The sequence below is a fragment of the Homarus americanus genome, unplaced genomic scaffold (assembly GCF_018991925.1).
Source record: "Homarus americanus isolate GMGI-L3 unplaced genomic scaffold, GMGI_Hamer_2.0 scaffold54443, whole genome shotgun sequence".
In the NCBI taxonomy this organism is placed as follows: domain Eukaryota; kingdom Metazoa; phylum Arthropoda; class Malacostraca; order Decapoda; family Nephropidae; genus Homarus; species Homarus americanus.
Genome location: NW_024750852.1, coordinates 7,191,514 through 7,203,341, shown reverse-complemented (window position 1 = coordinate 7,203,341; position 11,828 = coordinate 7,191,514). Strand labels below are relative to the sequence as shown.

The following is an 11,828-nucleotide window of genomic DNA, read 5'->3' as shown; positions in this document are numbered from 1 at the left end:
TCTTCATCTCGGTCAATTAACGTCCTTCAAGAATTTTTGTTCACCCATTCACTGTCCTACATGACTTTCTTTACTTTTATCCTCTTCGCCACTGATCGGCTCGTCAGCCACTTGGGCGATCGGTCAAGTCTCTGATTACTTTTCCTTTTCATTTATTTCACCAAAAGATTGGCTCGCTAGCCGCCCGGGCGATCGGTCACGTCTCTGTCACGCACTGTTGGCAAATACTGGGCATGCACCGGCTCCTGAATGCACCTGAACCCGCTCTAGTGTTGGTCAAGTCTTGTCTTGGAAGAGCTCACACTCGGTGCCGTCACAACACTCTCTGGTAGATTGTTCCAAGAGTTTACAACCCTCACTCCGAAAAAGTTTGCCCTCACGGTTTTCCGGACTTGCGGCTTCTTCAATCTTGAGCTGTGACCCCTTGTGGGGCGAGCGTCCGCCAGCTCCAAGTAAGGACACTCGACTGAGTAGTGCCCCCTGAGATGCTTATACACCTCAACTAGGTCCCCCCTTGCCCGTCTGTAGCATAAGCTAGACAAGTTCAGGCGCTCCAATCTCTCAGGGTAGCTGAGGTGCCGAAGTGTAAGCACCAGTCTGGTGGCCCCCCTCTGAACATTTTCAACCAACTGACAGTCCCTAGCATATCTCGGGGACCAGTTGGGGAAGCACTTCACTCTTGAAGATCGTTACGAGGGACGGACCGTCTAGATATCTGAACGACCTTCTTATAAGACCCAATAATTTATTTGCCTGGTTTACCTTCTTCTCGCAATGGCCCGAGAACTTGAGCTCATTGTCAACATACACACCTAGGTCCTTCTCACATTCAGTCTCAACTAGTGCAGTTTCTTCATCCCGTTGGGGCATATGATACGCCTCCTTACCGTTGGTACGCCCCAGGTGCATCCTCTTACACTTCGTGACATTGAATCTCAGCAGCCATTTCTTCGACCATTCCTGGAGGCCACAGAGGTCCTTCTGCAGCTCTCCACAGTCCGCTTGGTTCTTAATTTCCCGAAATAACTTGGCGTCATCGGCAAACATTTGTATGAAGGAGTGTACAACGTCAGGCATTTCAGCTCAGCCAATGTAAGGAATTTAAGCCCTAGAACCGATTACTGTATTGGCGGACCAATACGACAGCTAGTGTGCAAGCGAAAACATGTTGAGTGGCGCTCGTAAGGAATTCGTTAATCGAGGGAATGCTCGTTAACCGAAGTTAAGAATCTTATGGAAGGTAATTCGTTAACTGAGGGATCATGACTGTTGTCTATTTTTAGTGATGATATAATAAGTTTCTACCCCGAGTAAAATAGTGTATTGTACTTACATCAGGTTTTTTCTCTAAGTTACCGACATTCTAGACATAGGTACCACTGACCACCTACTCACGTGACCATGTGACGTAATATTGATTTTTAACTGTATTATGATGATCAATAATACTATACTGTACTATTATCTAGAATACTAATAATTATGTTTGGTTCATGAAAATACCTCAAAAATGTATTTACTAAAGATGAGTCATTGATCAAGATTTTAATGTTGAACTTTATTTTAAAAATAACTATATAGTAATTAATAAATAAATTGTAGACAAATGAATTGATAAATAAAACACCTCTGGAAGCAGGAAATTCTCTCTTGACAAAAAAACGCCACAAGAAAGATGAGGCTGTGACGCGGAAACAGCAATTGCGTTTGGTAGCAAGGGGCAGTGGGAAAGGAAGAAAATGTGGATAGAATAGAAGAATGTTGGGAGACAGGGAAGGAGGATAGGTGGTGTAATGGCGAAAAGAGGGAGAGTATATGGATGTGATGAAGTTGTGTAAGACGAGGAATCCAGTCCTGAATACAACCTAGTTAACATGGTGCTTCGGTATAAAGTATATTAACAGGGAGTGTATTAAGTTGTCCTTGAGACTGACCATTCACTTACACCTGACAAACCTCTTTTAAGATTATTATCAGTTTATCTCCTGGCTATAAGGTATGATAACCTCGTTGCTAAAGATGAGTGTATCAGTTCAACCTCCTTGTCTCCAGCCATTTATATATTTCCCATTAACCTCTAGCTCAATAGCTACACAAGGGTCGCTCATACCGCTAGACACCACCAGACCCATCATATGTCTAAAGTTATTGGATATGTCGCATGGTGTTCATCATCATCTAAAAAGCCTGACATGTTATTTAAATCATACCATTACATCCCGGTCCCATGCATTAGGTCGATGGTTCGAGTAATTATATGTTCAAAGTCCGCGTGTTTTTTATATATATATATATATATATATATATATATATATATATATATATATATATATATATATATATATATACACGCGGACTTTGAACATATAATCAACGACCTCACCAACCAAGACTCGAACCATCGACCTAATGCATGGGACCAGGGAATGTTACCGACCATACCATAAGAGCACTAAAAGCAGTTCAAGACATTGTGATATTTCACACAAAGCCTGTTCATCGAGCTGATGGCGTCGTGAACCTCTCATTGGGAACTGCCCGTGCTGCTTATGTGGATGTCAGTAACATTTTTACCGAATCCAGCTGGTATGAAACACGAGGTACCATGTATACTTCATTTTTAGTCCATAGAACACACGTGACGATTTATGAAGGAGACACACAGTGAGGGAGGTGAAGCAGGAGATAATGGCAGAAGATTTATGGAAGAAAATTTAGAAATATCTGGCATGCACCATCTCCATTATTATACGTCTGCGACGGTAATGTAATAGAAGATAATAATTATCTTAAAATTAAACGTCTTATTCGAATATGATAATAGATTTGGGGTAGGAAAGTTGTGTGCACTAAAGCAAAAATACCTATTCCTCCTCGGCAGGTGATTCCAAGTGGCACCAAAACAGTGTTAAACCTCAAGTAATAATGGTGTGGTCATGTCACCAGTGCGCTAACCTTCGTAAGACGAGTGGAAAAGTACTGGGCAGATTGAGATTGAACTCTTATCATCTCAGCCATCAGATTGAGGATACTGTACTGTATGTAGATAGTAGATGCTTGACTGGCTCACCTGATTCAGTACCATAAGTAGTCAGACTGGGTGAAGATGTAGGCCTGATGCCTCTGCGCAGAGTAGATTAAGCAACTTAACATACCAAAGTAACAGATGGCAACATCACGCCTTGTGTCTGTGTGGCAAGACTTCTTTCCAAAGAAACTTCTTGGTTCGCCCAGCTTCCGTCCGTGATGATCTGTCCTCCAATTGTCACACATCACACATTCGCTTGAATTCACAAAATGGAGAACTGATTTTTTCCTTGGACATAATTAACAAAAGGAATTTTGTGAAATATCCAAAAAGTTCATATGCAGTACTGTATAAGAAATGTAAATATGCAAGTATGTAAATATTAAAATTGTATTGTCATCATAATTAAACAAAATGACAAAAAAAAATGAAAATTCCCTTCTGCCAAGTCAAAATAAGTAATTCAAGTTTTGTTTAATTCAGATTCCCAACATTATTTGGAAACATACAATTTATAACAGCTCGCTGTGGCTCCCCTTAATTCTTGCCGTGGCTCCCTTGGGGGCCAGGTTGAGAACCACTGTGCTAGACAATAGAACCCTTGATCATACATTATACAAATCTAATGCGTTTGAGTTAATTCTACTTAGAGTCTTTAACATGGATACAATAAGTTACCAAGAAATGTTGTACAGTACTCGCCCTTTTAATTTCCAAAACAAATCTAAATAAAATATTGTACTGTATTCATGCAGGAAACACCTCAAACTACAGTGATACTTTATTGCTATTCCCATATTAGAAAAATGCACATTACTGTACTGTACACCCATCAGGGGAAATAAAATTCGACTTAAGATACATTTTTTTTATTTTATAAAATATCTCAAAGTTAAATCTTGGTGGTAAGCTGATTATAATAAGGACTTGAAAATAATCCTCATGTAATTGCTATCCTTATCCCTATCACGGTCATTACTGATACTGCACAACATAAGGCAAAGAATTACATCTCTGCTTTATGGGTTAGTATGTAATAGTCTCAAGGGCACAGTTAACACAGCACTTTAGATTTTGATGCTACTGTACTTACAAGTACATGCCTGTTAATGGATTACAAGCACAAAGATAAATCTGTTTAACATTGTACAAAGTTGGTTTGGGTGATTGTAATATTTTATCTTCTGTTAAAATGAACAGGAAATATTGAATTTTAACAATGATGAATATTCTCTGTAAAGTCAATAATGAAAAAATAATAATTTTATTGAAAAGATAAATTTACAATATACTGTACTAGTATTGTGTATTGCTAGTGCTCCTTATTTATTATCAAACAACATACAAAAAATTGCCCTTTTCACAAAAGTAGTAAATAACTTAACAGCATTTCTACTCTCAAGTTACACTGTATTTATGGAGAAAAGAGCAGTACGTTTAACAAACTATCCTTACCACTGTGATGTAAGCCACAACCTGCTACTTCCCCACTTTATGATAGTTTATATATACAGAGCAGTGGGGCACAAGGTAGCACAAGTGAACATCACTAGTCAACACACCTCTGGATTTACATCACAAAAAAAAAAAAAAATGTCCTTAGGGTTGTGGAGGTCTGGACAGCTGTAACAATCCTGCAATGTACAGCATAAATTACTTACAATACACAGACACAATATGGGATCATACACCAGAATTGTTAACCAGCCCTTAATCCTATACTGTATAGCGAAACTGTGCAGAGCTAAGTTTGCTATTTTTTACGTTAGTTTCTTGGCCTTCTGGTACAAGACGTCTACGACCTTTTCCATCGCCTTAATGGTATCAAGAGCGTGTTCGTATGTTTTGTCCTTGGTAACAGGATCCCAAACAATCAATACCCCTGCACCCTGATCAAGAATACCAGTCAATTTAGAATCTAAGATCATCTGAGACAGTTTGCGTTCAACAGTGTCCTGTTGTAGACCTATGGTTTCACTTACATAGGCCACTTGCACCTTACTGTATGGCTCAATAATTCTGCACAAATTCTGCTCGAGCATGTTATCATATAGGGTGTTTAAATGAGCCTTCACAATCATGTCACCTTCTAATTCCTCCTTATACTTACCAAGGGTAGTTTTGAAGTCGGCTAGAGAGCGCTTACTACTGGCAGCAGCAATACCCTTCATTGCATCAACGTGACTTCCACTGTGCCGCAGTGCCAACTTCCCACTTACAATATTGTGAACGTCCTCTGGACACTTCAGCATAATTTTTGATAGTAACATATACTTTAGAGCAGTGAGAGCTTTTGGGCTGTCAGTACTATCATATCCTTCAAATGCTTCATAGAAATATGAAAAAGCTGTCTTGAAATCCTTTTCTTCAGCAGCATGAAGAATGCCAGACTGCAAATCAAGAGCTGCTTGAAGCTTAGGCGGACAATATATAGCATTTGCTGTTGTGCGTGCTGAAGTTAAGGCGGCACGGGCTTTAGGCAAGTTACCCAGTGCATGATATGTTTTACTTTCCCAGAGCTGAACTTCCACCAACAAGTTTTTGTCATCTAACTTCTTTAACTCTTTTAACAACTGAGAGCCCAGGGCAAGGGCCTCTGTGTACTGTTTTGTGTCATAAAAGAGAGCCACCAATCTCGCCTCCAATGACTGACGCAAGAAGGTACGGCGTTCAATTTTTGACCATTCAATGTTGTCCCTGCACACTTCTACCTCTAAACCTGTTGTAGCTTCCATGTCTAGGAACATGTCTACCATCGTCCGCACCAGCTTGGCAGCTTTAGCCTTCGATATCTGGGAGAGAAAAGGTCGAGTGTCCTTGATGAGTTGAGCCAACTGGTGGGCCTGGCCTGCTTTCTTGTACTGCTCAGCCAGTGACAAGATCCCTGCTTCCCTTGTTGCCACATCATCTTCTTCTTCTGTCGCTGTGAATAAAGTATTCCATTAGAAAATGAGAAGTAAATATGTATTAATTACCCATACCTAGTAGTGTAATGCATCCCCTCACTCACTGTATGTATTTCCACACTTCCAGCTCATCACAGCCAGCTTAATCCAGACTTTTTGCAGATTAAATAAACCCCCCCTCTGGAAATCGCTTTATCCAGAAATTTGCTTAATATCAACTGGATTTCCCCCAATTAGTCCGGACTAAGAGGGTTTTATTATGCAAGTCAGGCAATATAAAAATGCCATTCAGCTTTATAAACTCTATGAAACTCTTTGCTTTGAAGAGGAAATCAAGGTGTAATATCTATCTATCTATCTATCTATATATATATATATATATATATATATATATATATATATATATATATATATATATATATATATATATATATATATATATATATATATATATATATATATATATATATATATATATATATATATATATATACATATATATATATATATATATATATATATATATATATATATATATATATATATATATATATATATATATATATATATATATATATATATATATATATATATATATATATATATATATGCAAGTAAATCACTGTAGGTGCGCGTGATCTATGCTGATAACCACAAGGAAAGAAGAAAACACGAAGTTCCCAAGCGCTTTCGTGTAATTCACACCTTCAGGGGTGAGTGCAGACTAAGGAGAAGTACATAACAAGGTGTGTATACAGTGGTCCCTCGGTTAACGAAATTTCGGTTAACGAACTGCCTCCCATAAGATTCTTAAATTCGGTTAACGAATTTCTTACGAACCGACCTCTCAACATGTTTTCGCTTGCACTGGCCGGTCAACCAGCTTTAGTATTAGTCCGCCAATACATTAATCGGTTCTAGGGCTTAAATTCCTTACTATTTCAGTAAATATCAAGAAGTTTATACTATTCAATAATTTTAAAAGTTTAATATTCAATTTTTTTAGTCATTTTAACAATTTTTGAACATAATTGAAGGTAAAGTGACTAGTTTAATGCGCGGCATCCAGCCTCTTAACACAGCAAACAGGCGTTAGTCTATCTGTTTTCACTGGAGGTAACATCTTGCTTGAGACTCTCTTCAACTAAAAGCTTTTTTTCTGTGTTTCCAAGCAAATTATTGGTCATTTTGAAATATATTTTACATATTGACAATATATAATGCAGTGCAGTGTTGAGTTAAAGAATATAATCTTGAAATACACCAAGAACTAAATTTTATGGGTGAAATGGTGCCATGGGGTGACTTCTCTTCCACCCCAATGCCTTCTCTTCTTCCTTCTCCTCCACCCCCATTCTAATTCCCATCAACATCCAGGAGCCTTCTACATACACACCTCAAAGTAAGTGAACTTTTCTACCATTTTTGTTGAATTTAGGCAATTTTCGGTGAGCTGGAACCAATTGCCCAAAAACCCATTGAAACAATGGTTTCGGTTAACGAACAACCTACTGGAACGGATTGTGTCCGTTAACCGAGGGACCACTGTATATATGTATATATATATACAGAGGAGGGTGAGATCAAGTCCACAATGGTCAGGTATTAGGTAATGACCCAACTAATCTTCAAAAAGCACCGCAGGAGTCGGTAGTCAGGTCAGAGGGTAAGATGACCCAACCTTCTCACCTGGTTACAAATCTTCTTAATTACGAAATTATCCAGTTTGTACATACCATTACTCAAATTCATGTTGACGGATTCGGTATGTTTAATGAGACTGGATTCTATAATGTTCCTACTGCCAATTGAATTACAAGGTAATATTGAGGAGGCATTATCCCAGTCAATGCAATGCTTATTATCCCTCAAATGAACAAACAGAGCATTGGATTCCTGGCCTGTCCTAACACTATATTTATGTTGTTTAAGTCTAGTAACAAGATCTTTACGTGTCTGGCCTAAGTAAAATATATTACATTTCTTGCAAGGAACCTTATAAATGCAGCCACCTGTATTGTTGGCTGCATTTATAAGGTGGCACTAAGACTTTTTGTGTCTAACTAGGCTTGATAATTATACTAAAATAAATTCTGATACATAAAGTGCAGCAAATAAATTAAAATAGCCAAGATGACACACTTGAGGTACAGTAAACCCTCAATAACTCGACATTTGATAACTCAGAATTCCATATAACACGGCATGGATATGGTCTCGGAAATGCTTATATAAAATTATCTGGGAAAATCTCGGCATACCTGGTCACCTACCATGCCTGTGTCACCTACTATGATGCTTCATTCTTTGCCTGCAGTGCTGGTGTTACTTTTTGTACAATTAGTAATTACATGTAGACATATATGGGTCAATAATTTTTTATTATTTTTGTGGGGTGGGGGGTGTGCCCCGATAAGTCGAAATTTGGGATAACTCGGCACGGCCAGAGCCCCATATGTGCCGAGTTATCGAGGGTTTACTGTATGTAGACATTTAATGAACTATTTTTAAACTCCTGTATTCCTAGCCTATGATGGCTAGGAACATTTATAAGCTAAGCTAGGTAAGGACAGATTGGCTCATCTCATCTGCCTGCAATAATGGTTTAGGCCCCCAGCACTCTATAAATGTTTCCCTGGGTGTTGTATCAGCACCACTTATAACCACATTTAAAATGAGTTATGGCAAGTATTTTAGCATGTGTAAGTTTAATTATATTCTCAGAGGTGGTGACATTAAGACATTTTCCTCTAATCCCCATGCTAATCATTACTTGGCAAGCAAATAGTCTAACAAATAGTCTCATAGGTCAGCATTTGTCAACAGGTGACTCGATGGGTAATGAAACTATTTACGTGCACATATATCATGATCCTAATTAAGTTTAAGCTCACCCTTTGTAATGCTTGAAATCTATTACTGCAATAGGAATTTAATATATCTATGAAAAGGTAAGAATAAAACTAAAAATTAAGGCTGCAAAAAGAGACCTGAGGCATCATTGATGTAATAAAGCATCAAAGTTGTATATACCTTACCGAACATATAATCAAAGCACAGGATATAGGTATGGCAGCTGTATGCGAAACGTCGATCTCTATTGGTACAGCAGCCTAAGGTGCATGTGTAGTGGGCAGACTATACAATGATATTTACAAAGATGGCCTTCTTTCCGACTAACTTAACGTAACCCAACACAGTCCGTCAATACAGCTACTGTACCTATATTTTTGTGACTTGGCATACAGCTGCAGTACCTGTATCCAATATGTAGTATAATCTAATGACCCTGGAAGCATTGGTTAGATTAAGCTGATTCTTTTAGTTTACTTAATGGGTAGTTTAGTCAATATATAATTTCTCCACTACTGGGTTTGCATTCTGTGCATTAAAATTTTTAGATTGAAAATTTTCTCCAGATGTTTACATTCCACATTTCAAATTCTTAACCAGTTTAAATACTACTTCCATTATTTATCGCTTATATGAACACAAAAATACCTGTCTTCCAGTTTTAGGAATTGAGTATGAGAATTGAGGCCATAACCTGTTTCGGTGATGGGGGCCACTTCCTCCCAGCCGATACTATCCCACATTTCCATACACAGACCGTAACTCTCTACCTATCAATCACTATACTATAATCACAATTCCCGGTTAATTATCCAAATGAGTAAAAAATAATAAACTATTGAATGAAAACTAAATAGGCATTTCACTGAACTTTACTTACCAACGGGGAATGAATCAGCAAAGTGAAGGGAGGTAAACATAAACATACCCCATTTTCCTTTAATACCTTAAAAAATAACCTTTATATTACTCTCACAAGTTCCCATGCAATATAATCTATAATACTTACCTAAATTGTTCAATGTAGAGGTATCTATTTCCATTTTAGACAGAGAAATCGCCGGAGCCCTTGCAACGAGTGTAGCAGCAGCCATTGCTAGTTTGACGTAACTGTTTAGTTGACAAAGACGCAGAGACAAGCGTTCCCTCTCCTGCAAGTCACACCTCTGCCATTTCTTTTACTCACACAAACTTTACTCTCATGCCAATTTAGTTGTCTATCATATTTAGAGTGATTAAACATATTTTTCTACATTTTGAAATAGAATTATGTTAATATAATGTAAATTAAGCTTTAATTCCTTTGTTCAATGTATGGGTAACATGACTTGAGTATTGTGCATAGAGGGGATTCTCACTGTAATGTAGCCGCTTATGTGGTAGTGGTGGTTCTACTTCAGCACTGTAATTAATTAGAAATTATATGTAGTTTCTTTTGAGACCACTGCAACAGTTCTAGTGAAGTATTGTGGCTATATCTACCTAATTACTCACTAATATGATACAGCGAAAATATTAAAATTTCGATAAAATTTAATGTTGTAATATTCTTAAAAACACGATAATTAGAGAATATGAAACTAAAACATTGAGGTAATTCACAATGGGAAAATTATAATATTTGAAGAAGAATTATTTATACTGGACAATTAAGGAATATACATAAGAGAGGTGTGTTTCAGCAATTAATTAGTCAAGCAATAGGTAGCGAGTCCGTAATAAAGTTTCTTTTGGATATTCCTAGATGGAACATTTCTTTAAAGCTGTGAATATGATTTTAGATACAGTTTTTATCAGAAGGGAGCAGCATATTCAATGGTCATTCGTGTCATTTCTATTCTATTTACTGATTAATTATCAGCGTCTTCATCCATTTAAATTCATATTAATTTCACTCTTATGTTTTATTGTTATTTTGTGCATTTTCTATCCATTAACCTTTATCCCTCTCAATTTTTTTCAGGGAGTGAATTAAGGGGCCCAGTAATCTCAAAAGAAGAAGTGGTGTCAATGGAAATAGTCCAAGTTGTGTGTGTAGAAAGAGGCAGGAATAGGGATGGAAAAACATACACTTGTGTGTTCCTATCTTCAGCTTGTAAACAGTATGTTTATTAACCCTTTGAGGGGCAAGGGTTTCTCTAAGCTGAATAAAGTCTTCTGGCGTTGGAAAGAGTTAGGTGAATCTTCAGCACTAACTTTAATCCACAACGATTCACAATAAATATAGACAAATAGATAGATAGGCAGAGAGATACATAGATATTTAGTAAAATCGCCATTCAAGTTCACATTGATTCAGTATGTACGTACAGTACGTAGTACAATGCGTACATAATATTGCAGTACATCGAAAGTGCAAACAATGGTAAGCACTAAGTCAATTCAACCAAGAATAACTAACAAAGCTGTTATGAATACAAAGTTGAGTCACCAGGATTATTTTTATCACGTTTAATACTGCTGTATTATGAAAGGACTACCCATCGTCTTGACGTGGCAGTTTTGGGCTTATTAACTCCTTCACCAGTACTATATTGGTTATCTCTCTCGGTCCTCTTTTTCATTCCTGTGTGTGATTTAATTAATAGAAATTTATAGGCGGCGATATGAGGACCAATTTCCATTTGATTGTATTTTATTGGGTAAAAATTATGTATAGTCATTCAGCAAGGAAAAAATATTTACGATTAAAATAGTTATATTGTGTTGTATTTATCTATACTCTTTGAATTACTCTATTACCTTTGTTGGTTAGTGTGAAGATAATCTTCAGATTTATTGGTTTCATGTGTATCTTATGATGCTCATGAAATTTTGTTTCGCCCTAACTTAACCAAACCAACCATAACCTAACTCAAACTAACCCCCAGATAGTGTTAGGGTATTTCGTCATTACGTGAAATAAGCTGGGGGAGCCAATCTTCATGTGGTATGATTTGATAGCTCTTGGAATGGCCTGCCAGCGAATATTATGACAACTCAAAGTAACAAAGAACAGAACCAAGGCAACCGCCCGAAAGGCTGCTAAACTGAAAGATGAT

At 37.3% G+C, this 11,828-nt stretch overlaps 1 protein-coding gene across 1 annotated transcript; it reads right to left on the bottom strand.

Annotated features, from left to right (window-relative positions):
* Positions 1-3,881: 3,881 nt before the first annotated feature.
* LOC121854271 (26S proteasome non-ATPase regulatory subunit 11-like) lies at positions 3,882-9,934 on the bottom strand. Its single transcript, XM_042348819.1, has 2 exons — positions 9,797-9,934; positions 3,882-5,951 (listed from the first exon to the last, which is right to left on the bottom strand). Exons 1-2 carry the CDS (start codon positions 9,879-9,881, stop codon positions 4,789-4,791), a joined length of 1,248 nt encoding a protein of 415 aa, XP_042204753.1. The 5' UTR covers positions 9,882-9,934; the 3' UTR covers positions 3,882-4,788.
* Between the last annotated feature and the right edge of the window lie 1,894 nt (positions 9,935-11,828).